At 41.9% G+C, this 26,740-nt stretch overlaps 1 protein-coding gene across 1 annotated transcript in view; it reads right to left on the bottom strand.

Moving 5' to 3' along the window:
* SPOCK1 (SPARC (osteonectin), cwcv and kazal like domains proteoglycan 1) overlaps positions 1-26,740 on the bottom strand; it is a 573,572-nt gene that overhangs the window by 12,055 nt on the left and 534,777 nt on the right. Inside the window, exon 7 of the mRNA XM_053567058.1 lies at positions 2,499-2,615. Within this exon, the coding sequence (XP_053423033.1) occupies positions 2,499-2,615 (117 nt within the window). The remainder of the gene's footprint in view (positions 1-2,498; positions 2,616-26,740) is intronic.

Below are 26,740 nucleotides of genomic sequence, written 5' to 3' on the forward strand. Positions count from 1 at the left end.
CATTATGGGGAACCCCTGTTTAGTCAGTGGGACATACAATGCCCCCCTTTAAAAGCAGTGTCTTAACAGAAAGGTCTTAGGTCTTCACTGTCCAGAGCCAGCAGAGCAAGTTCAGCGCCTCCTCCTCTGACCTCTCACAGAACCCTGTGTTTCCCTCACTGTCACTGCTTATTAATCAGATGACAGCTCCCTGGGGGCAAAGACTGTCTTGTCCCCTTCGGTAGCTCCGCCATGACAGGTACATAGAAAATATGTGCTGGGAGAAATTTTCTGTAGAGTTTACCCTTTTAAACAAAATCTTTCCATTTTTAATTTATTTCAGTACCTTAGAACACATATTAAAAATATCCCCCTTTTCCCAGAGAATCGGCTATCGGACACAACGTGGCCCCTTCTTGGACTGAACTTCAGGCTCGCCAACAGTCTCTGTAGCGACGTCCTCAGATAATTTACTCTGGTGCTACGTGGCTCCACACTTCTATATAGAATATTTTACATACCATGCATCAATTTTATAGGATATTGACATTGTAAGGGACAGTAATTTACTCTGACACTGCATGCTTCCACACTTTTATATGGAATATTTTATATAATATGCATCAATTTTATAAGGTATTGGCATTTTAGTACATAGGAAAGGGGCATTTCCTGCTGACTGGTCACCAAGAAGTGGTTCCAAGCTGATTGGGCAGCAGCCAAAAAGTCAACCCTAGCCCAGCCCCACTGGGAAGGTTTCTAGAGAAGGGGTGCAAGTGTGTGACCCCTGTGGCTGTCTGGGGTCCAGGGGAAGCACAGCAGTTCTTGTAATCATGAGGGTACTGGAAACAGGGTAAGATTCCAGGCTTCCCCTTTAGATCTCCTGGCTGAACAAAAATGCAGCTCCCTCCTCCAGCCTTGTGGGCTAAGCAAGCATCGTTCCTTTACATTGCCTTCACTCCAGCTGCTTCAGGGTAACAAACCTAAAAGCCTCTTCAGGGACTCTATTTGCTTTTGGCCAAGGGCAGGTCTTTCAGAGAAATCTCAGGGGACCCGAGGCTGTAAGAACAGCTCTCCTATCAATCTGCTCTTGGTTGAAAGGATGTTTGGAAAGCCCAAGGGCCAGGCAGCTCCTGGAGGATCCTGGAGAAAAGTTTCTCTAGACTATCTATGAATTAATTATCCACAAACTCCCAAGGAACCTCTGGCAGGAATGGAAGATAAAAAAGAAAAAGAACTTCATCCTTCCTGCAGAAGAACTATCAAGAACCACTCTTGGGACAGAGATTCTGAGAAGCAAACACTACCTGCCCCTGAAGGTAAAAGGTCCAAATTATTAAAATAATTGTTCCCTGGATTTTCTTCACCGAGTCTCTAGAAAGCTACGAGCAGCAAAGACTAACAAAGATGAAGGGGACCGTTTTGCAGTAGCTGCTGACCAGACGCTAGCCGAACTCTGGGTGCCAGTGCCGCCAGTGTCTCCTCTTCCCCGCTGCACTCACTCTGGGGCAATCCTTTCAGAAATTCTGCCCAAATCAGTGGGGATCTGTGGTGAAATGCTCAATGTTTTAAAAAATGCGTTTTCATATTTTGACCAAGTACTATAAAAAGGCTGCATAGAAAAGGCTGTGGCAAAACTCCACATATTACAATTGTGTTGTTTAGGAATCTGTGCTGTACTGCTTGGCCACAGTGTGGGGTGACTACACCACCACAAACTTTGAATTAAAAGCATCAAAGAGACTCTAAAAGTGCAAATATAGGGGCTCACTCTGAGTTTTGTCTTCAGCTCACAGCAAAGCTGAGTGTGGTCTCTGCTAACTGAGTAGCTGAAGCCAGACGGAGGCTCCCTGAAAACTCTGCACATTTTGGACCAGAAAGGGGGATGCTTGTCTGGAAGCTTCCATGGAAAACAAGTCAGTCTATTACGTTATCAAAGATAATGGCTACAGTGTTGCTCATATTACCTCAACACTGGGAACAACCCAAATGTCCCCAAAAGACTGAATTAAATAGTTATATTCATAAATTGGGGTTGTGTGTAGTTATTACAAAGCAGAATACCACTCAACAATATGAAAACATAGTCATAATATATTTCTACGTGATAAAAGGTCATAAAACAGTCTGAAAAGTCTGTAATTATATGCCCACACTTTCCTATATGACAGGGAATGAACTTCAAGGTTTATAACCACAACATGGGGATAGTTGTTAAAATGGTGAGGTTGTATGTTTCTCATATTTTTCTGCATATTTAATGCATTTCTGAAAATGTCTGTGCACTAAATATATTCTTAAAATCAGGCTTTTATAAGCATATATTGTATTTTTTCTTGATTCTAAAGCATCTCCCCCTTCTCTGTATTTGACTATTTCTGAGACATTTTTAAAGTTAGTGTGTACGCGTAATGCAGTGTTTCTTTATTCACCCCAAATTGATGTTGTTGAATCACTGTCTAGTAACTGAGGAAATATGTTTAAAAGGAAATAAGTGAGCGAAAGTAAAGAGTCCTTACTGCCTTGGGCAGGGTCAGAGATGGTGGGCTTGATGACTCTGTTGGCATCCTCATGAAGGGCTCCAAACCAGTCTTTCAGCCGGGAAGCAAGGTTCCTCAATTCCTTGTCTGTGCAGGCTAGAGAAAAGCAAGCAGAATAATCACTCACTCTGCGGCTTTTTGCCCTCAGCGCACCAGGTGAGGCTACTGGCAAAGCCATGTTCAAAACAAAGCTCCCTATCCATCTGTGATATAATCCTGCCCCCCTCTGAAAACACCCTAAAGGATGCTGTTATCATAGGTAAAGAGGATGACAAAGAGGGAGCCTAGACTCCCAGGGCAAGCAGCAATTGTTCAGAACTTGAATTTGGACAGCCTCCGAGCTGTAAAAGCCAGCTGCAGTGGTCTCCCAGTTGCGCAGCGTCCTCCAAGCACTGCCACAGATCCCTTTTGCTAACAGCATAAAGCTTGCCTTTGCTGTTTTACTAGAGAAGATTACATTTTCCACTAAACTCAAGCCAAGAGATTAACACCCAGGAATAGCTAATGCTCTGAGGGAGAGGCTGCCTAGGACACCAGAAGATCCTAGTAACAGCAGACTCTCAACTTTGCTTTAGCCCATGGTTTGCATGTGTGGATTTGGCCCATTTTACTAGGCTTCCTGTGGTCTCATTCTAGACTCTCCACTATAGACAGATGAACACCTTCTCCATGAAAGAGTCCTTTCTATCTCAGCCCATCTACAACTACCCAGCTCATCTGATAGGGCCAGAAAGAGTCACGGGGGTGGATGGATACTCCTCCTGAGAATGAGATTATTCAGACAGGTGGGTAACAGGTAGGCAGGTGAGGAGGGGGTACAAAGCATTTGAAGGTCTCTTTGAGTGCTGACATAAGACTTGAGAGAAGTCCCAAGGGAGGAAATGGTACAGAAAAGGGAGCTGTCTTTCCCTAGCCCCCCTCCCCAGTTTTCTCTTAAGGCTTAGCTAAATCTGGTTACTGAGAATTTCAGCAAAGGGTCCAGCAGTGGGCTGCTACCAAGGTACAGAAAATCCAGCAATGCATGTGGTAGCCTTGGCACCTGGAGAGACAGATTTCAGACACCTGAGAGCCCAAAATTCTAAGGAGTAAAAAGGGACAATGAACTGAACTCCACAACTGTCACTTTCCCCAAATTCTAAAGCTCCAGGAGCAGGCAGCTAGAGAGTCAAGCAGGAGTGCTGTCACAAGGCAGAGCCTAGGTCCAAATGGCTTGTGGTGCTGAGGGGACCCAGGTCAGGGCTCTGAGGCTGCCAGAACAGAGGGAGCCTGGGGACAATGCAGACTCCCCACTGGAGGCCCTGGAGGCGGTAATGGAAGAGAATGAAGTGGAGTCTCGCCAAAACTTCAGAACCGGCCTTAGATCAGCATAGCCCCTGACTGAATTAAGGTGATGAGTCCCGTGTGTCTAAAGGACGAGGTGAACCCTCTCCAGAAGAAAACACAGACCACATGCTCTGGGGGGCAGCTTTTCTCCTTCAGACTGTCTTAAAAAGCTGGAGAGAAAAGATCTCAGTTTTACAGTCTGTGCCTGGGGCTTGGTGGACAGCCCAGCTTCCCAGGCTTCATGCAAGGAAGGTCTCTTCCCGCCCTCCATACTAGAGGTCCAGGCTGGATCTGAGCCCCCTGAGCACACCCCCTTATGACAGCTGCCTTCTTCCCAGCTGAGGTCCAGAATTCAAACTCTGCAAACCCCAGGACAAATGTGTGTCCATCGTTTCCACCCAAGTTGTTAATAACATCAAGACATCATGTTGCTTTTAACAACCAAGGCATTGCTGTATTTTAAAACACCAGCCAGGAAGTGGCGCTGAGAAACATCTTGACAGGCACCAGAGTGAGACAGCTCAGGAGTCCCACTGCCTGGAATGAATGCCAGCTTCGTCACTCACCGGATGCGTGACCTCAGACAAGCCACGTAACCTCTCAGCCCCTCGACTTCCTAACCCGTACACTCAGGATGATAATATCATTACATGACTGAAACCAGACAATGTATGTAAAGTTTTTAGCAAAGCACGGGGTATATGGTAACTACTCAGCAGGGACCAGCTATGATTATTATTATTCTTACTACTGATATTACTAAATTGAATCAGCAACTTTCAAATTAGCATCACAGCATCCAGAAAATCAGTAAGACAAACAAACTAAACAAAACCAGCTTTGCCTACATAGGAAATAGGTAAAAATGGGGTACTTATTCTGTGCAATAAGTTGCCATTAGCCATATGTGGCCATTGCAATTTATTAAAATTACATTAACTAAAATTTCAATCCTCAGTTGTGCCACCCCATTCCAAGTCCTCAGTGGTCACACATGGCTAGCGACATCCATGCTGGAAAGTACAGAGGCAGAGGAGCCCAACCACAGCAGCGCGCTAGACTGAGCAGCCCTGGATGAACCCAGCAGACTTCCTGGAGGATCATCGTGACCCCCTGACAATGGCGTTTGTGCCTCTGATCCTTCCTTCCAGCCTTTTAAGACAGGCTGAGAGAGAAAATCAGCCCCCAGCCACCCAGAAACAGCACTGCTCAGCCACCCCTCAAACAGGAGGGGGAGTCCTTGCTGTCAAAGGCGGAGATTCTTGGCTTTGCGGTGTAGCAGAACTGGGCCCCAGCTCAGAGCCTCCAGGGGGATCAGATGCTCACTTTCAATGCTGCACAGCTCTAAGCAGGGCATGTGGTCTATTTTACTGAAGGGAGTAAGACATGGGCTCTACCATCAATCGCATGTTTGGAAATGGAAAGTTAATCTATTTTTCTCTATTTCTGTGCATACTGTCTATTGTAAATGTTCTCTGAGCAGAGAAAATTGCCAAGTCAACTTGCAAAGGAAATCTCACACTGCAAGATAAATTAGTCAGTCGTGTTTAACTACACCCTGACAGATGTGCAGGTAATCTGTATCTTCATGGGACTGATGAATTTTCCACAGGCTCCCTGATGTACACAGGCCTTGGATGGCTGATGGAATCAGTCACTGGGATCTTGGAAGAGTGAATCTGTCACCTAGGGAGAAGTCCAGAAGCTGGGAGCCACTGGCTCGAGAGAGATCAGAAAACCGAAATGGAGACAGGAGGCACTCAATTACTGGGTCCTGTTCACACAGTGTCCTCACCTGAATGGTCCTTAAGAGGAGAAAGTCAGGTACAGACTGCCTGGAGCTTGATACATCCCAGAGGAAAAAATAATCAAAGAAGATGGCCTTCAGAGAGCTATTTGTACAGATCTGGTTTTCCAGCCACACACACAGGCTGACAGTGGGAGAAAAAATGCCTGCCTTAAAGGTACCCCTCAGCACCCCAGATCAAGGTCTGAACTGGGGATTGATGCTTTCATGCTTTCAGAAATGGAAGTCCTAAAGGCCATATCTAACACGCTTAGTTCCTTCCAAGTGAAAAGTGATTTTGGGGGGAGAGGACAGGTAGAAAATTGTAAAACCATATCCACCTTCCATCCTGACACTCTGCTCTGAGGTGGATAATCCTTATAGTTTCTGCAGAGGGTCCTAATGCCTCTCCACACTGCCTGGTGAGGGAAGCAGGGTGCTTAAGCCATGTGCATCAGATTCTTCAGACCACACAATGGTGCTTGCTTGGGAGAGGATTTAGTTTGATCATGAAGACTGGGGCCTGATTTCTTTTGCCGTTACCTTACTGCCCTGGGTAGACAGACGCCAGCTAGCTCTCTGGTTCTCCCATTTTCAGTTACACTCCTCCTGCCCTAGCTCTGGTTTCAGCCTGCTTCTAATTGCTCTAATTCCCTCAGTAGTCTCTGCAGCACCCTACCGTTAAAGGACGTGTCCCATTTGCCTTCCCATTCCCACAGGTCACTACACATCTTTGTCACATACCTGTTCCCACACGGCTGGATCGCCGGCAGCACCTCTGGGATCCAGTGGCACCTCCCTACCCCTGTCCGTGCTTCTTCCCATTCTCATAAAGTGGTACCACCATACACTGTAATTCTCAGAGAGACACTGGGGATCTGCCCTGGGCTTCTCCGTCTTCTTTGCCCTCCCTATTGGTTGGTCACAGAAAGGCTCGGCTCCTTCCTGCTGTCTCAATGGCCTTCGCTCCAGTTCCTGACGCCACTGTTACCTCCCCACCAAGACAAATAAGAACAGGCTCCTAATTGGTCCCCTGTCTTGCTCCCCACTTTCTCTTCTCCATCCAGCAGCCAAAGTGATCTTTCTAAAATGGACATTTGATCAAGTCACTCTCATGCTTGAGCTACTTCAGAGACTCCCAGTACTCAGAAGTCTAAGCTCTGTAATGTGACCTGCAGGACCCACGGCCTGAACACCTCACAGGCTCCCTCCTGCATCCTCTGTCCCTGCCTCTGTGCTCTGGCCGCACTGCCCGGCCCACACTCCCACCTGGCTATACCTCTCCTGGCTGCCTTGCCAGCGCCAATTCCTCCAGCAGATCTCAACTTTAAAGTGACTTCCTCTTAGAGGACTTCCCCAGCCCCCTGACGAGTGAGTTTTCCCTACTGTGTGCTCCCAATGCCCTGCTCCTCGATGGCATTCATCCACCTGTAATTTCTCATGCAATGTCTGTCTCCCTGCCAGATCACAAGCATCTAACCCAGTCAGCTCCCAGCATGCAGATTGCTTTCAATGCCTACCTATGGACTGTGTATAATCACTCTGCTGCTGCCTTTTGCAAACTTCCCATTTCTCCATCTGCAAAATGGCATAATAAAGCTTAGCTCACAGCATAACTACACAGAATAAGATGAGATAGTGTCAGTAAAACATAGCTCATAGCTACTGGCATATAACAGGGACTCAATAAATGTATGTTCCCCCTCCCATATACTAAATGTCTACATAATAAAAAAACATAACAATAAAATTCTAATTTAAGCCTCAGGAGATGCTTTTGATATAAAAAATAACATTTCTCCTTACTTATTTCATAGGTGTGTCAGTATTCAGTCTGAGACGGCTTCTGTCTGCCTCCTCCCCAGTACAGAAGCCCCACAGTATGGGCATGGTCTGACCTCCTCACGTCCTGCCCTATGCTCTGGTATGGGGCTAGCACTCTCCCTAGGGTGGTATGCAGTCATTGTTCAAAACTGAAAGCATGAATAAATGAGCATGGGGACTATAAACCACAAAGTGGAACAGCTATTGCAGGGTAGAGATAGGATTTAAGTCAGGTTGTTACCTTAGTGGGCTATTCCTATGTGCAGGAGCTGTTTGTGGGTAGCCCGCACTAACTTATCAATGAATAATATTTGGTCCATACTCTAGGTTGAAAAAAGAAAAATCAGGCCCTCACCTGTGATGGAAGTGGTGCCAGGTGATAGTGGGTGAGGCAGCTGGCCGAGCAACATGGAATGAGGGGCAGGAAGTGATGCTCTTGGTGCGTTAGCTTTGGTGTGAGCATGGTTTTATGGAAAGACTGCAAACAGCCCACTGTGCATGTCACACATGCAGCCGGGGGGGGGGGGGCTTCATTAGAAAAAGACATTGTGTCACAGCACGTTGATCCAAAATGTGAAAAAATAGCTCCCTGAAAATATAGAGCTCAGGAAGAGAAGACCCCAGGTAATTTGGGGCTCTCCCTGTTTGCTTTTCCTATTTGGAAAATATGAACAAAATGTAGTAAGCAAGTATAAATAAAGCCCCTCAGTCTCCATGGAAGGTATATTGACCTGCGATGAAAATGTGACAGTTTCATCCACCAGGGTACCTTTGCCCCCTCTACCCAAGGTGTGGAGGTTTAAAAAGCTTTAAGCTAGACTGGATTTGAACACAGTGTTTAAACAAAGCCTAGGAGACAGCATGAGTGACCCAGCTAACAGGAGTGAGAAGGAATTACTATAGGACAGAGACGACTTCTCTGCAACCCTGGTGAGGTTACAGGTAAGGGGCTCTAATCTATTAGTATTTGCTATGGGGCAGTATATGCCTGGAAAGTGGCACTGGGGAGAGAAGCAGGATGCTTCTTAACCAAATGAGTGTGAGCAGTCTGGCTCTACTTGCCTCTGAGCCCCCATTGCTGCTTCCTTCCCAGCCCTCATTGCCCCATCCTCTCCAACCCCTCGGTGCTTACTACAACAAACCCAAAGACTGCTATAGAGCTGGTGAAGGAAGTTTCAAAATAAATAATGGTTTTAAAAGAGGACAGACAGAAGCTAGGAAATCCAAGCTTCTTTGAAAAGCGCTCTCAAAGGCCACAACTGGTGTTCCACACTGGTCTCAGCTTACTGATGACTTTGGGGGTTGAATAACACTCTAAGAAGCCCTTTCAGAGGGTTAGAAACAAAGAAGAGAAGGAAATAATCAGGTATAAAAAAGGCTTGGGAAAGGAGATAAAAAATGATGGAGGTGAGGACAGAGGACAGAAATTCTCTATTCAAAGCTATACATGTAGTGTCACTATCTAATAGAGTGAGGGACCACGAGTGAGTAGGAGCAAGTGAATGAGTCCCCGTGTTAGACATCTGAAGCCACTTTGAACACCAAACTGGGGATGTCTGAAAACAGGAAATCTGACACGTAGCATCAGAAGATTATCTGTAAACCTCTGCTAGGGAACCAACTACTGGTATACTCTTGTGATGCATAAAATCTTTCAGCTAAAGAACCATATGGAAAAAAAACAACAAAAAAACAAAAACCCCCAAATCCTGGCTTATGGATGAACCACCCTCCCCCACCCTAGCCTTACCAATGCTTATTTTAGGGCCCTGCAGAGGCTAATATGAAAACAATCAGAATTTAATTTAAACTTTAGTGCCTCCAAAGGAATTAAAGAATTGGGCCAAACTCAAGTTCTCTTTGGGAGCAGGCTGGGAGGCCTTTCAGAAATGGAGACTTGGTCCTTTCAAACTAATCTCCTTCAGCCCTCCTAGGCATGGTTATGAATAATTACTTCATCAGAGCAGCACAGGATTAATGCGTCAGAGTCTGCAATTAGCAGCTCCTATAAAAGGTCCTGAGCCTTCTTTAGGTGGAGATCATACACTGGAATGATTCTTACAGAGACTGGATCCTAACACACACAGGATTCCTTGTTGAACTGCCTTCCTTGGATCTAGTCTCCTTCCTCCACCCTGGCATTTTTTAGGCTGCAGGTAGCCTTCAGCACATTGTCTGTCACCCAGCATGGGATGGTAGGCTTTTCTTCCCCTATAGGGACCACATCCCTCTTATCATTGTATCTAGCACACAGCAGGTGCCCTAGTGCTGAAGATATGTTCAGGAACATTGAAGAGAGAATGCTGTCATGCCAAGAGAGAGGGAGAAAGAGAGAAGTCTACAATTCCCTTAAGAATGTGGGCTTTAAATTCTGCTTGGGACAGTTTTAGGAGCAATAACAAGATTCATTCTGCTTTAAAAGAATGCTGGGGAGATAGGAGAGAGTAAGTAGGCTCTGGAGTCACAGCTGAGTACAGATCCTAGCTCTGCCTTCTTTGCTGAGACTATGGATAATTCCTTATCTGCAGAATGAAGGTGATAACAGAACTAGCTAATAGTATTATGGGGAAGATTAAAATGTAGTGCTTAGCATCATGCTTGCCACACAGTGTCACAGGCCACACTCAGTAGCTGTTGGCTATGGTCTCATCCATGTTGTGGCAGCACGGTGATTTGTCAAACAGGAAGGTATGGAATTAAGATCATGCATGTGGCATTTTCATGCGAAATGACTGTAGGAAGCTATCAGCAAGATATGAACCTCCTCAGTTATTTTTCAGAGAAGTTAGATGATATCTCCCAGGTCCTACAGATAGTAAATGCCAAAACTGAGATTCAAACTCAGATCTCTTAAATAGAGATTCACTTACTTATCTGCTCACCTACAACCAGCCTAAGTTCCCCAAAGGTGCTTATATATGCTTTTCCATCAGTACACTGAGGGCTCTCCCATAAGATAAAGAACATGCATCAAAACCAAGTGAGATTGAGGCAGTGGTCAAAAAATCTCCCAACAACAACAAAAACACCTGGACCAGAAAGATTCACAGATGAATTCTATCAGACATACAAAGAAGAACTGGCATCTATTCTATATAAATTATTCCATAACATTGAGAAGGAGGGAAACCTCCCTAATTCATTCTATGAAACCATTATCACCTTGATACCAAAGTTAGGAAAGGATACAACAATAACAGAAACAGAAGCAACAGCAAAGATCATATGATCATCTTAATAGATGCAGAAAAAGCATTTGATAAAATCTGGCACCCTTTCATGCTAAGAACTTTTAATAAACTGGCAATAGAAGGAAAATACCTTAAAATTATAAAAGCTATATGTGACAAACTCATCATACTGAATACGAAAAAGTTGAAAGCATTTCCTCTAAGAATTGGAACCAAACAAGGGTGCCCACTGTCACCAGTTCTAGTCAACATCGTACTAGGAGTCCTAGCCAGAACAATAAGGCAAGAGAAAGAAATAAAGGGCATTCAAATCAGGAAAAAAGGAGGTCAAATTATCCATTTGCCAATGATATGATCTATATCTAGAAAGCCTTAAAGACTCACCAAAAGACTCACTTAACGACTCCTGTTTATTGATAAATAAATACACAAAGTCTCATGTTACATAATCAATGTACACAAATCAGTATAGTCAAGCTGAGAGTCAAATTAAAGATTTAATACCTTTTATTATAGCTACAAAGAAAGTAAATTACTTAGGAATATATTTAACCAAGGAGGTGAAAGAGATCTAACGAGGAGAATTATTATACAAAACACTGATGAAAGAAATCTTAGATGACACAGACAAATGGAAAAATACCCTATGTTCATGGATGGGTAGAGTCAGCATTGTTAAAATGTCCTTTTTGTCCAAAGCAATTTACAGATGCAACACAATTCCCATTGAAATACCAGCATCTTATTTCACATATAAAATAATCCTAACTTTCATTTGGAACCAAAAAAGAGAGCAAACAGTCAAAGCAATCTTAAGCAAAAAAAAAAAAAAAAGTCTAGAGGCATCATGTTACCTGACTTTAAATTATACTACAAGCTATAATAACCAAAACAGTATGATACTAATATAAAAGAAGAGACATAGACCAGTGGAACGGAATAGAGAACCCAGAAATAAAACCATATAGCTATGACCAACTGATCTTCAACAAAGCAGACAAAACTTGTAGACTTGTGTTCAATAAATGGTGCTGGGAGAATTGGAGCCACATGGAGAAGGATGAAATAGGACCCCTGCCTCTCACTACATACAAAAATTAATTCAAGATCGTTAAAAAATTTAAATGTAAGGCATGAAACAATAAAAATTCTAGAAGAAAATATGGGAAAAAAACTCTTCTAGAGTTTGGTCTAGGCAAAGAATTTATGAGTAAGACCCCTGAAGCAATAATAGCAGACCAAAGGAAATAATCAACAGAATAAACAGGCAACTTAAAGAACGGGAGAAAATATTTGTAATCTATGCACCTGATAAAGGACTAATTTCCAGAATCCACAAAGAACTTAAACAAAATAGCAAGAAAAAAACAAAACAAAACAAACAAACAAACCTTGGCAAAAAGTAGGCAAAAGGCACGAACAGAGTTTTTCCAAAGATAGACAAATGACCAATAGGAGAATTTAAAAAGTCCAATATCACTAATCAACAGGAAAATACAAATTAAAACCACAATGAGATATGACCTATCCCTGATTCAGAATATTAAAAAGTAAAAAACCAACAGATGCTGGTGTGGATGCAGAGCAAAAGGTATACTTCTACATTGTTGATGAGGCTGAAAACTAGTACAACTTTCATGGAAAACAGTATAGAGATTTCTCAAATGGCTAAAAGTAGATGTACGTTTTGATCCAGCCATCTCACTACTGGGTATCTACCCATAGGAAAGAAAATCATTTTATCAAAAAGACACCTACCCTTAAATGTTTATCAAAGCACAATTCACAATTGCAAAGATATGGAATCAGCCTCAGTGCCTGTCAGTTCATAAGTGGATAAAGGAAATGTGTTGTATATACCATGGAGCACTACTCAGCCACAAGAAGGGTAAATAATATTTGTAACAACTTGGATGGAACTAGAGACCATTATCCTAATGAAGTATCAAAGACCACATTTGGTGAAAATATCAAACACCACATTTCATACTAAAAAGTGGGAGCTAAATGATGGAAAAGACATTGGAAACTAAGAAGGGGAGGATGAAAGGGGAGTGAGGAATAAAAACTTACCTGCTTAGTACAATGAGCACTATCCTGGTGACAGGCACACCGAAAGCTCTGATTTCAGGATTATAGAGTGTATCCACGCAACTAAAACATTTGTACCCACTTAATTTAATATTTTAGGGAAAGGGACCATGCACTTGAGTGCAGAGGTTGGGATTACATTGCCTTCAGGGTTCCAGATCTGACAGCTGTGGGCCTGAATACCAGCTTTTGGTGTATTCAAGTGCCCTGCTCTTCCCTGAGCCTCTGCTTTTTCATCTGTAAAGAGGGGGTAATGATTGTGTTGAGGATTTGGGTTTCACAGTACTCTTCCAAGGAACTTCGGGAGCTGCTGACACTTACCCTTGAGAGGCTAATAGAGGATAAGCTCCCAGCCATAAGCAGTTTTAGTGACAGAAAATACAATAGGGCTTATTGAAGGGATCTTACAAACATACACAAGGTGAATCCCTTTCTAATTAGAGATTATCTAACAGAGATTTGAGCCAGGTCACCACTGCTCAAATTAAATTGTGTTATATGTAATTCCAGTTTCTCCTTTTTAGTACCTAAAACATCAATATATATGTATATGCCCTTTTATCCTTAGAGAACTCATTGCTTTATGTAAAAGCAGGCACAAGCAAAGGAATTAAGGCCCCATTATTCAGGAGCCTGCTAATAAAGACCTTCTAAAAAAGTGATCTTTGGAAGAGCTTAAAATACTGACATTAAACTTGGAAAAAGATGAGTTAAACTAATTAATGGTACAACTTACAAGCAAAGATGGATACATTTTCCTATTAAGCCCATTAACACTATTCTTGGTAACCTGATTTGAAGAGACTTTAATGTTTCCCTTGATTGTAATGATAATCTTTCATCTGGAAAAAAAGAAATACATTTAGAACTTGCATAACATTTGTAAATGTGCATTAGTGGAGTAACACTTGTTTTTTTTCTCCTGAATAATCTAGAACAGGAAGGTTAGTTAGATGAAAAAAGCTTTTAAAGCTTTTGATAAAAACCATATTCTTTTCCATACTCTGGGGCAAAAAAAATAAAAATATTGAATATGCAAAATATTGGTTAGAAATGCCAACTTTGGCTTTAATCGTGTTTCCTAGCCAATGGGTCAGTATTTCCCCACATGGGAGAACTGGAATAGATCAGCAACATTATAATCAGCAGTTTTACTTAAGGATTTCATGGCCACCCAGACTTGTAGGCTCTTAACCAATAAAGATGAAACTGGAGACGTGACAACAGCTGTTCTTACTTAAAGTCAGCAATGGCAAGCACTCTAAGAAGAGGTATGGGAAACAGGCTCAGCCAGGGAGGGCAGAGTTCCAGGAGAGAGCTGGGCTGGTGGTGGCTGATGCCTGCAAGGGCCGTCCCACTGCAGAGATGTAGCCTGAGCATCTGAGTCTCCATGCCTTTTGTGAATGTATGAGCTCAATGTCCAATGGCAGTCAGGAGGCGGTCCTTCTAGGAGGAGGCAGAAACTGAGCTGAGGCTAACATGCAGGGAGGCTAAGAAAGGAGAAGTGGGGCCACATCTATGGTGCATCTTAGAATGGGTACAGGCGATTGCACTAATGTACACAGCTATGATTTAACAATAAAAAAAAGATAAGGATTTAGAAACAAAAACTTTGTAAAGAATGACGGAACCTAAATACATTCAGAAAAGGAATTAGACAATTGCTATATCAAAATATTAAGCAATAATAATAATAATAATGCAAAGAAAGTAACATTCACACTGTCAAATAAGAGTATGTCTATTATATAATGCTTTGAACCTGCGATTCAGTATGGAGTCATCAGTTAACCTATTATTTTTTAAGTATCAAAAAATAGACAACAAATATTTATAGATAAAAGTAAAAGATAATTTCAAAAAGCAGATTATGCTAAATCTTACAGACAATAGAAAAAGAAGAAATACATCAAAATTATTCTACTTGATCTGGGTGCACCTGATGTATATATTTTTTTTTGAAGTGTCTGTTCAATTCTTTTGTACATTTTAAGAATTGGATTATTCTTTTATTATAAAATTGTATACATTTAAAAGATACCTTCAAAGTAAAAGTAAATTGTCATATACATGTATTGTAAATATTTTGATGAGCTAAAGCTTTTAATGTTGATGAAGTATTTTGTCCTAAGAAACTGCTCTACATTCTCATCTCAGAAAAGTATTCTCTTATATTTTCCTCCCCAAACTTTAAGTCTATGATCCATCTCAAATCAGTTTTCTGCATTATGTGAGGTAAAAAATAGAAGTTTTATTTTATGTTTCTCTAAATAAATATCCAGTTGTTAGGCACCATTTGTTAAAAAAAAAAATTACATCTTCTTCCATTGAACTCCTTTAGTACTTTTGTTAAAAATCAATTCACCATATAAATATCAGTCTTTTTAAAACTCTTAAAACAAAAAAAAAGAAAGGAGAAGACATTCTAGGCAGGTCTTAGAGATAATAAGGAGCTTATTTTAAATGAAGTAATTTTTTTCCTTTTGAAACAGAGTCTTACTCTGTTGCCAAGGCTTGAGTGCTATGGTGACAGCCTAGCTCAGAGCAACCTCAAGTTCCTGGGATCAAGTGATCCTCCTGCCTCAGCCACCTGAGTAGCTGGGAGAACAGGCACCTGCCATAACACTTGGCAATTGTTTTTCTATTTTTACCCCAGTAGAGACAGGGTCTTGATCTTGCTCAGATAGGTCTCGAATCCCTGAGCTCAAGAGATCCTCCCATGTTGCTTCCCAGAGTACTAGGATTACAGGTGTGAATCACCACACCTGGCCTACGTTATTTATTTTAAAAACTGATTTACACTTAAGATTAGCTCTGCTTAAATACACTCATTTTAGCACGATTAAATCTATTTCTAAATCATGGATGTATATAAAAATCAAACATGTATGTGTATATATGTTATCTTCTGTACATCTGTTTAAAGATATTCCACTAAATTATACAGTATATACACATACATATCATACATCCTACGGGATGACTTCTGACACAGCTAGTACTAATTACTCTAGGACTGATACATGAGCCCACATATCTATTAAAGAGTCATATTTTTAGGATAAATATAAGATAAATCTCCATTCCTAATGGGCAACTTGTGTCCAGATTAACCTGCTCAAATTCAACATTCAAATGGAAGCATTATTAAACATAGTTTTAGTTTCTATGCTTTTTATCATCCAAAGAATTGATATGTACATGTATGCTTTTAACTTATATTATTATTTAATGGGCCAGAAAGCCACAAGGCATTGGTGGAGGACCAGGCATGCCAAACATGGGATTTTTTTTTTTTTTTTTTTTTTTTTTGAGACAGAGTGTCACTATTTCACCCTCCATAGAGTGCTATAGCATCACAGCTCAGAGCAACCTCCAACTCTTGGGCTTAAGCGATTCTCTTGCCTCAGCCTCTGAAGTAGCTGGGACTACAGGTACCCGCCACAATGCCCGGCTATTTTTTTATTGCAGTTGTCATTGTTGTTTAGCTGGCCCAGGCCAGCTTTGAACCTGCCAGCTTTGGTGTATGTGGCTGGCTCTGTAACCACTGTGCTATGGGTGCCAAGCCCAAACTTGGACTTTGAGATCAGATCCCAAGGGTGGTGGGAAGCTGAGAAAGCATCTGGGACTTGGGAATAGCTCTTCTATGTGGGGGTGGGAGGAGGACACTGGTACACTTTCATTTGCGCACCACACACTCCTGCCTAGCCCTGTTCTAGAGTGCATGGTGCTGAAGTCTTAAGGGGGGAGTGGAGAGAAAAGGTGAGATTGTGGCTGAAGAGAAGGGCCCTGGAGATGCCTGGACCGGATGCCGCATGGCATCTGTACTTCCACACTTCTCGTGAACTGATGAAAGATGAAGATAATAATCACACTCAAGGAAGAACTGCCTCCTGAAACCATAAAGGGTGTCTTAGTCTATTCTACGTCCTGCTTACTTGACTGTTTGGCTCACTGTTCCTCTCACCCTTCAAGTCATAGGACTCATTCTCAATTTGCCTCCCCTTTCCTCAGAGCATGAATGGGTGTAGTGACTTAGCATGAGAAGCAACTGGCATCCAAGCCTCTAGGGACCTCCTCTGGGCTCAGAGAGGATCTTGTGACTGGCACAGAGATGAAATATTAGCTATTATTAGTTCTATTTTTAGTAAAATTGTGATATTTGATCAAAATTGCCTGTTCAGAGGTACAGCATCTAACAAGGCAGCATGACTTAGCTAGCAATTCTCTCTCTCCCTCCTGGACATCATATATAAGCAACAATATAAGCAGAAAAAAATAACCTATAGTTTTCATTTTCAGTAAACCTAGAAGAGAGATGGTTTAAACTGTAGCAGAAGCCACCCAGATGGAAGTAAAAAGTAAAAGGTCCAGGTGGGCCAATGAAAAGACAAAGAAATAACAACAAACTCAGCAAAAATATGTTTCCTACTGGCAAAGACCTCCTCTTGAAGTCACAGAGTTCTTGTTCAGCAAGAACTAAGGGATCTGGAGAAAGGGACAGGATGTAGATTCAGGGGAAGCTGCTTTGGAAGAAAAAAACAGTAAGGAGAAAAAGAAGAGAGTGAAATGGCCGAGTGGCAGCAGATCTCAGAAAATATGCCTACAAAATTATTATTCCTGCAGGCAAGAGGCTCACTCCCATTGCAAGAAAACTGGGGAGAGCGTAAGCACAGCTGATGAGAAAAATCCTCTTGGAATGGATCTGTTTCACAGAAACAGAGGAGATAGGACCATATAAAGAGCCATTTAATTTTTTTTTTTTAATTTTTTTATTAAATCATAACTGTATACAATGATATGATTATGGGGCATCATACACTCACTTCATAAACCATTTGACACATTTTTATCACAGTGGTTAACATAGCCTTTCCGGCGTTATCTCAGTTACTGTGCCAAAACATTTACATTCTACATTTACCAAGTTTCGCAAATACCCCTGTAATATGCACCACAGGTGTAATCCCACCGATTCCCCTCCCTCTACCCATCCCCCCCTTTCCCACTTCCCCCTATTGTTAAGTTGTAGCTGGGTTATAGCTTTCATGTGAGAGTCCCAAATTAGTTTCATAGTAGGGCTGTGTACATTGGGTATTTTTTCTTCCATTCTTGGGATACTTTACTAAGAAGAATATGTTCCAGCTCCATCCATGTAAACATGAAAGAGGTAAAGTCTCCATCTTTCTTTAAGGCTGCATAGTATTCCATTTTAATAGGAAGCCGTCTGCCACTGCCTTTAGAGTATGAGGTCAATAAAGATAGCCCGGTTCCTCCCCTTCCATCCACAGGACTCCCTTTTGAATGGTTAGGCCAGTAAAATCTAACTTATTTAGAGAATTTTTTTTAAAGAGCTGGCATGTTGATTAAAAAAATAATAAGAAAGCATTGTGTAAAAGAGCAGCAAAACTTATCACAAAACACTCAGCAGCAAAAAATGATGAAAATGTGGCCCAAGTATAACACCAGGAATTAAAATAAAACAATCACATTTATAAAGAAAGACAGTAAAGCAGTATACAAGAACCAAGAAAAGAGATGCAGAGTCAATGGAGGCAACGGCATGTCCACAGTGGACAAACACAGTAAGAGAGAAGGATGCCAGAAAGAGGAGATGAAGAATAGAAAGAAGAAATAAAGAAGGAATTACAAAGGTTTAGAGAGTAAATGTCAGATACGTAAAAGATGCAAAGGAAACCCCACATGTGGATAACCGAAACCTCTGAGGAAACAAAAGGAAACAGTGGAATAGGACATAGATTTAAAATATAATTTGTTAAACCAATCTTGAAACAGGAGTTGAATCTCCATGTTGAAAAGGCACAGTGTAAGCCAGGGAAAATGAACCTAGAAGTGTCAATACTTAAATCTATTCTAATGAAATTACTAGATATTAAAAATAAATATCAACATAGCAAAAAAGATACCCAAATAACTTACAAGAGAAAAAAACTTAAGGCTGCCCTCAGAATTCAGTACAATAATATTCAAAGGCAATAGAAAAATATCTATAAGGTAGTAGAGAAAAAAATTGAACCAAGAGCTCTCTTTTAAGAATCCATACTACAGAAAACCAGATCTGTACAATAACCTGGGGACTCCTGTTCTCATGAGCCCTTCCAAAGGAGATCCTAGAGGACTGTAGTCAACTTAGATGATTTGGGAAACACATTTATTTATGAATGAGCAAAGGTGGAGATTGGAGTAACGGATAAGAATGCAAATGATATGTGCCCTGACAAAAAGAGATGATACAACTAACAACAAAATAGAGGGGAAAGGAAGAAGCTGTGATTTTGCTGACTGCCCAACATATAACTGTTGGGGGTCAGAAAAAAGCAGTAAAAAATGACACAGTAATACAAGCAAACATATTTCCTAAAACAAAGACTAAACTCTAAGATGATTATATTAACTATCATCCAGGAGCTGGAGGAAAGGAGAAGTAAAAAAGAAAGAAACAAACAAAAAAACGGAAGAAGAAGAGGAAGAGGGGAAGAGGAAGAAATAATAATGTTAATTTTATCACTATTTAAATATCTGAAGAATTATATACACACATGCCCTACTACACAAAGAAAATAGAACACACAATAGTGTTAGGTCTAGTGGGCCTAGGCAAAGGCAGAAAGGTGTCAGGCCTAGGCTATAATGAAAAAATACCAATTAATTTCTGGCAAATTTCTAGACTGCAAGCTTTCAAAAAAAAAAAAGAAAAAGAAAGAAAGAAATCAGTCTAGTTGACTCCCAAGATAAATGAAAAAGTACTAATTGATTTCTTGCTTCTAGCTCACTCCCAGTTTCTTCTTGCCGGGCTAACTCCCTGGGAAACAAACCGGGCGGCACCAACTGTCCCCAGACTGACCTTTAAACAATACTAGGTAGGGAAAATACTGAAACTAAGATGTATAGGGGGAAAGTACTGAAACTAAGATGTATGCGGGGAAAGTACTGAAACTAAGATATATGGGGGAAAGTACTAAAACTAAGATATATGGGGGAAAGTACTGAAACTAAGATGTATGCGGGGAAAGTACTAAAACTAAGATATATAGGGGGAAAGTACTGAAACTAAGATATATAGGGGGAAAGTACTGAAACTAAGATGTATGCGGGGAAAGTACTGAAACTAAGATGTATAGGGGGAAAGTATTGAAACATAGATACATGTTTTCAAGGTACACAAAGGAAAGAATATGGATATGTGAAGTGTAAATACTGCTCTCATGAAGATGAAACTAAGACGTATAGGGGGAAAATATTAAAACAAAGATGTATGATGTATGACTAACTAACCGCAAAATTCTGCTTCTGTACCATGCTTGCTTGCTGGCCTACCCGATGCACCTGGACAGCCTGTGTGCCAACGAGGGTACAGACCAGGCCTTAAAAACCTGACGCCTTATGCACTCGGGGTTGCTCTCAGAAACCCCATGTTGGGACACTGAGGCAGTCACTGGCTGGCTCTTCAATAAAAGGACTCCTCTGTAAATTTAACCTGTTTGGCAGTGTGGTCTTTGTGGCACTCCTGGGCATAGCAATTGAAGAAAAAAAAGACATAAAGGAAAACATTAAAAACTAACAGAGATGATAGGACCAAACATAACTTCTAACATCAATAAATTCAAGTGGGTTAAAATTCACCTCTCAAAAGGGTAATATTTTACTTCCAGACCAAATCACAAGGAGCAGTTGAAACGCCGTACTGATTTTTCCGAGAAACATAACAATGGCAAAGTGATTTAGAAAGGTTGTTGATGTTTTGACCCTAAAATTCCACTTCAGAACTAAAGTCTACAAATATGCACATATACATGTTTGAAGTAACATGTACAAGGCCATCCATTACATCATTGTTTGAAAGCACAAAAGGCTAACAATTCAAATGTCCATGGTTAAATCAAATCTAACACATTCATCCAAAGGAAAACTATACAGCTATGTGTATGATATGCAAAGATCTCCAACAGATATTAACTTAAAAAAAGCAAAGTGCAAAACAGCGTGTATTATATTCTACTATCTGTGTTAAAAGGGTGGAAGTGATCATAACTTATATTTGTATTCTTGATGCTTCTATCCATCAAGGTATACAGGGTATACAGAAAGGGTATACAGAAAGCTAATGGGCTCTGTTTTAGGACAAGGTGGGAGCTGGGCCAAAGGTAGACAGGAATGGGGGGGAGAATTTTTATCTTTCTTTTCATACTTCTTGGTTGTGATATGAATGTATACCTCTTCTACATATTAAAGTCTGCTTGTCTGCTTCCCCCAATAAACTGAGCACTCCCTGAATGCAGGGACCATATGTCCTACTTCTCACAGTTGTCTCTCAGCACCAAGCACAAGGCCTAAAACAGCACAGGTGGCCGGTGGAGGTTTGATGAATGAATGAATGAATGAATGCAGTACAGGGAAGAGCCCCCAGGTCAAGCAACACAATCCTTGAGAATTGTTAGCTGCGACTGAAGACAGTGTGCATGATGCATCAGTTCTCAGGGCACATGCTAACATTTTACTTTTTAGCCCAAGGGGGAAAAATAATCCCTAACTGCAGGATTTTTAATCAACACAATCTGTGTGCTGTTCTCTATTCTGCCCTGTGACCTTGGGCAGGTCTAAATTCAATTCCAGCACTCCCTGAGCCAGACACTCTGGGGGATGCAGAGATGATTAAGACACAGCCCTTGGCCGGTGCTCTGCCTCCTCTCTCCTGATTTGTAAAAGGAGAATGCATTCCCTCCACAGAGTTGGTGGAATTTTAACAAGGAAAATACAGCCATTTCTCTCCCAGAATCCTGCCTCCTGGAGAACCAAGGCTCAGTTATGTGTTCATCTGGAGAATCTTCTCTCAATACCCACCCAAGAAGAGTCTATCTCCCCCCTCTTTGAGGTTTCCCTGGGGCCTTCTATTTGCAGTTCCACTTTTCTGTGTTATGTGTCCCAAACTGTTGTTCTGGACTCTAAGGTCAGACACAGCAAGGATTCTGCAGCAGTCCGGTCTGCACTCACCCCCAGTTCTCAACAGTGTGCCTGGCCAATGGTGGGCACAGATACATGTTTTCAGGAGGCATAAAGGAAAGAATATGGATATGCTAAGTGTAAATACTGCTCCCACTGTCATAAAAGCACCAAGAAGTAAATATGGCAAAGAGATCAAACAAGAAAGTGGCCAGCATATACCTTGGAAGGTGTGATGGAGAGATAAAACCACCAGCAACTTCCAGCCAATATATGGACTTGTGGGGTACGGAGGAAAAATACTTGTGCATCGGATACTATGATATAGCACAGATATGAAGATACAAGCTCAGGATACTTTAGTAAGGTGATGCTATTCCCTCTATTGCACACCTGCAAATTCCAAGGCCTGAACAGGTTAGGGAGCTCACTTCAGCCCATATCCCCCTCCCCAACATATACATAAAGGCCAAAGCAAGCATTAGAACCCAGGACCAAAGGACTCGAATCCATGCTCTTTACCCCACCCAAGTTGACTTGCTTATGAAAAAGATGTCCTAACTACTCTATTACATACATCACACCAACTCCCCTCTCCTGAGGAAAGGAATTACCTTGCTGCCTGGCAACTCTGAGCTCAGGGTTCTAAAGGCAGGAGTCACGTCTAGGGCTTACAGATTGGGGCTAACCCACCCTGCTGACATCTCAGACCTGAGCCCGCCCTGGCAGCAGTCTGGTGGTCCCTGGCATCTAATTTTCATGTTTCTTTGTATACTGTGATTGAGGGATGCTAGAATGAATTCACACACCTGGCTTATTTCAGTGCTGGCATCCTTTTCCTGTCCAGATAGTTACCACTAAGTAATTTAGTTTATCTGAGTCTCTGCAAGTTTATTTGGAAACCATGGAACGCTGCTTACAGAAAATTAAGCTTCATTTTCTTTAAGCATCCAGCCAATAGTGCAGGCAGGAGATGGTGATTTGGTGGTAACTGGCTTATGCATATGTAAACGATGCATTTAGCAAATTATGTAGACTTCACACTTCAGAGCATTGAAGAAAACAAAGGTACCTTCCAAGGAAATTTTAGTGAAATAGAGTCATTCTGAAAGGAATACAGAATTATTGGTTTGTAAGAACAGTTGAGCCCAGATCTGAATGGAAAAGTGTGGAGCATGAGTATAAACAAGAATTTGAAAAGGGCTAATTTTCAGTGGTATTATGACATCTTTAAGGACTCCCAAGAATTATAGCCCATAACATTCCTTGAGATTGAATTCATGGTGTGATAAGGTTGTACAATTCAGATTCAATTCCACTGACTCCTCACGCTTCACACGATTTCCCAGCATATGTTCTTCTCTTCAAACCCAGAAAGAGAATTCTAGATCTGCCATGAGCTCAGAACACATTGCAAAAGCTTCCCTGCAATTACACACCCTTTCCATTCCCCAGAAGGCCCTGTTGCTTCAGTCCCTTCTAATATCACATCAGCAATAAATTTCACTGTAATATAATTAAAGTATCACTCCAGAAAGGTAACCAAGTGAGTGGTGTGGATTTGAAATTCCTGGACAGGTTGGGTTAGAGTACTTGGGCTTACAAAGTTTCCAATTTGCATACCACAGTAGAGGGGTCCATCCGTCTGCAGCATTGCATGTACGAGCCCACAGACTTGCAGTGCTCACACCACAAGCTGTCAACTGCATGTGGCCCCAGTGCAGCTCCGTTTGTCACGTTCATCAACACCAACCCCAGAACTAATAAAATGTCCCCAGAGCTGCCAAGGACAGAAACCATGCTAGCACTCTGCCTTCGTTTTTTTTTTTTCATTTGATCCTGGTGATAACCCCTCACAGTCATTATTATTTATATCTTACTGATGCGGAAACTGAAGCTTAGGGAGGTTAAGTGACTTTTCTCCGGCTGACACTGACTGAGTGCTTATTGTATGACAGGCAACATACACACAAACGTGATCTCATTGATTCATCACACTAAGTCTCTATGAGGCAGGGATTTTAATTAATATCCATTTTGCAGGCTGTGAACCAGAGGAAGTTACAAAACATGTCTAAGTCAAGGAGCTCGTAAGTGGTAGAGCTGGGACTCACATTCAGGTCACGACCACTGCCATGTCTGTCCTGCATTCCTACCATTTATAAAGAGGTTCTCACTTCAGAAACTGTTGAAGAACTCGGGGAAGAAGCACTTGGGGCAAGCAGAGCTTGTGTCAGTCTCTGGTACATAATGCTTCCATTTGTTCCTCCACCCACCTCCCCAAACACACAACACACACACAATTCCAAATGACAGACACATTAACCCTCACGACCCTTTGAGGTAGGTGCCATTGTCATTCTCATTTTACCACTGCAGACACTGAGGTTTGGGGACATTATATAACCTAATCAAATTCAATGCCATATTAAGTAGGGTTTATGCCCAGGCTGTCTGAGTCCAGGTCCAGTACTCTAAGTCAGGACGTCACACGATAGTGAACATGACCATGAAAGGCATGTCACTGATAGTCCAATGAGGAACACACCCTGCAAATTATGACCAGTTAATAGACTTTCTTTAAGTCTTGAGTCAAATACAACTTACCTCTACTCTTACAAACTATTATGATGTTTAAAATAGAGGAGAAAAAACCCTAGAAACAAATGTCTAATATTAGAGGTTAAATACTGGTTCACAAATATGTTAGAAAACTAAAAAGTCATTAACTATGACAAAGGATATCACGACATGGAAAATGTTTATGATATTTTAAGTGAAAAAAAGGAACGGTTTACAAATGTATCTATAATTTGAGCCACTTTGTAACATGAAATGTGGGCATGTGCAGTGAGGGAGAGACAGGAGAGAGGGAAAATACACAATAAAGGATAAAAATGGGGTGTCTGCTGATGTTTTCTAGTTTGCTACAATTAACACTGTAATAAAAATCATATAATGCTACGATTTTTAAAGGTATTGTTGTTGTTGTTATTGTTGTTGCTTTTGGCCTAAGAACTTGAATGTAGGTATCAGTAATATGAAAACAGTCCAGCGAGGCCCAGAAATGATTGCTGGAGACCACAGCAGGTATCTCCAGATCTGGAGTATGTTGGCATTTATGAAACAGAAAACCATTTCATGGTTAAATTCATTTGGTAAACCTTGTAGACTTGCACTGTTGTCTCATGTCTAGAGGAATTGAAGCTGGAGCTTCTCTCATTTATCTGACCATGGAACCATGTTTTTGTGTGTAGGACCTGACTGCAGCTCTGAGGAACCCAGTCTGGGAAACATTTGCCTAGAGAACACTATTTATTCATCTCTACAATATACGCATAGTACAAATGCCAACCTCTCCCTCTGGGAATTTCCTTTCTGTAACTCCTGTGAAACTAAGGAATTTTTTTGGTCTCTGCATCCCCCATACATATTTTGAGAAGTTAACAAAGAAGAAAATTCTTATTCCCTGTAAAAATGGGATACCTAGATCTGTGGATGTAATTTCAAGGCAAAATATTCTGTGAAGTATGAAAAGCTTCCTTTCTTCGGTGCTGTTGCTGCTGACCTTGCTGAGCACGTTGTCACTAGGAGTTACCCTTGTTGAACACCTGCTGTGGAAGCTGGGTCTGGGGGACTGAGGGTGACTCGCAAGTCAGCAGGTAGCAGGGATGGTGGGACCGCACCGTGGAGCACCTGTGCACGAGGGTGGCCGTGAATGCTCTGACATGGCTGCTGTGTCCAGACTGTAAGTGTTCAAGGTAGAGGGACAGGACAGACCCTCTTAGGGCTCTAAGATCCATCTGCAGGAGGGACTCCCTGTGTCAATATACCTGAGCTTATCACCCATAATGGAATATGTGCATAGCTAAGACTCATTAATCCAATTTTCTATCTCTAGGGATCTTAGAAACCTGACAAGAACAAATTCCTGAGAGGGTCAGAATCCATCTTTTATTTAGTTTATTTTGCTTTCTTAATCCTGTGTAATGATGTGAAAACCCCCGAGGACTCCAACAGAAACCACTCATTTATCTGACAGTTATTATTCTGTACACAGCAAGGGTCTTGCAGAGAAAGCTTGGTAGGGTGACTAGACAAAGGCCACATTTGTTCGGAGGTGACTTCTTCAAGATGGACGGGTCCTCTTTTGTGAAATTAGGCTGCAACTAATTTGAAAAGTCTCTGGGTAAAAGTGAATTCTGAAAGCCTCATTTTTCTACTTTCACTGAGAAGTGGCTTAAGTAGTTGTGGAGAAGAATTTGTACCATGGTTATCACATTAGTTTTGGGAAAGAGAAATCAGTATGCTTTGTGAAGAGCAGGGTAGGAATTCAGACACCAGCATTGGCAACGTTCACGGGCACATTCTCATTCAGGGCACATTTTCTGACAGGATTCCTCCCTCCGCGACAGAAGCCTGAAGGAACCTGAAGACACGCAGGGAAGCACAGTTGGAGCCTAAACAGTCCTCCTTCTGATACAGTTCTCAGCATGGAAGAAGAATGGGGTCTGCTCAGCCGTGGGCACGTGCAAATGTACCAGACCACTGAGGGGAAACCCTGCCCTGCCCTTCTGCACTGTCATACCCGGAGGGTGACAGACTTGTTCTGAGCCATACGTGTGGTTGGCTCCTCTGGAGGCATAAGGGAGATGGGAGGGAATGGCACAGGATGGGACTGATTTCAACCTCGCCCGGGTCAGGACACAATTTCATATGGCCCTGGAACTGGAGCACGAGACATAGAGGGTAAGGGCAGATGGCTATGGCTGAAGTCCAGCCAGCACCGAGGGTACGGAGGAAACGGGAGGAGAAAGGATTCCGTATCTTGGCTCCTGGCTCCAAGATCTGATGTCTGAAGGATATTATTGAAATGGCTGGAGTCAGGCAGGTCAACTTCACTGCTGAAAAGGAAGAAAACCTAAGGCAGAGGTGGGTTACAGGCCCAGGATGCAAGGTCCCTCTGGAACAAGGCCATTTTCCACTGCAAGTCAGGCCTCGAACAAACCTCTGTGTATTCTATCTCCGGACCTTTGCGAATGGAA

This window comes from Nycticebus coucang, chromosome 17 (genome assembly GCF_027406575.1).
Source record: "Nycticebus coucang isolate mNycCou1 chromosome 17, mNycCou1.pri, whole genome shotgun sequence".
NCBI classification, from domain to species: Eukaryota; Metazoa; Chordata; class Mammalia; order Primates; family Lorisidae; genus Nycticebus; species Nycticebus coucang.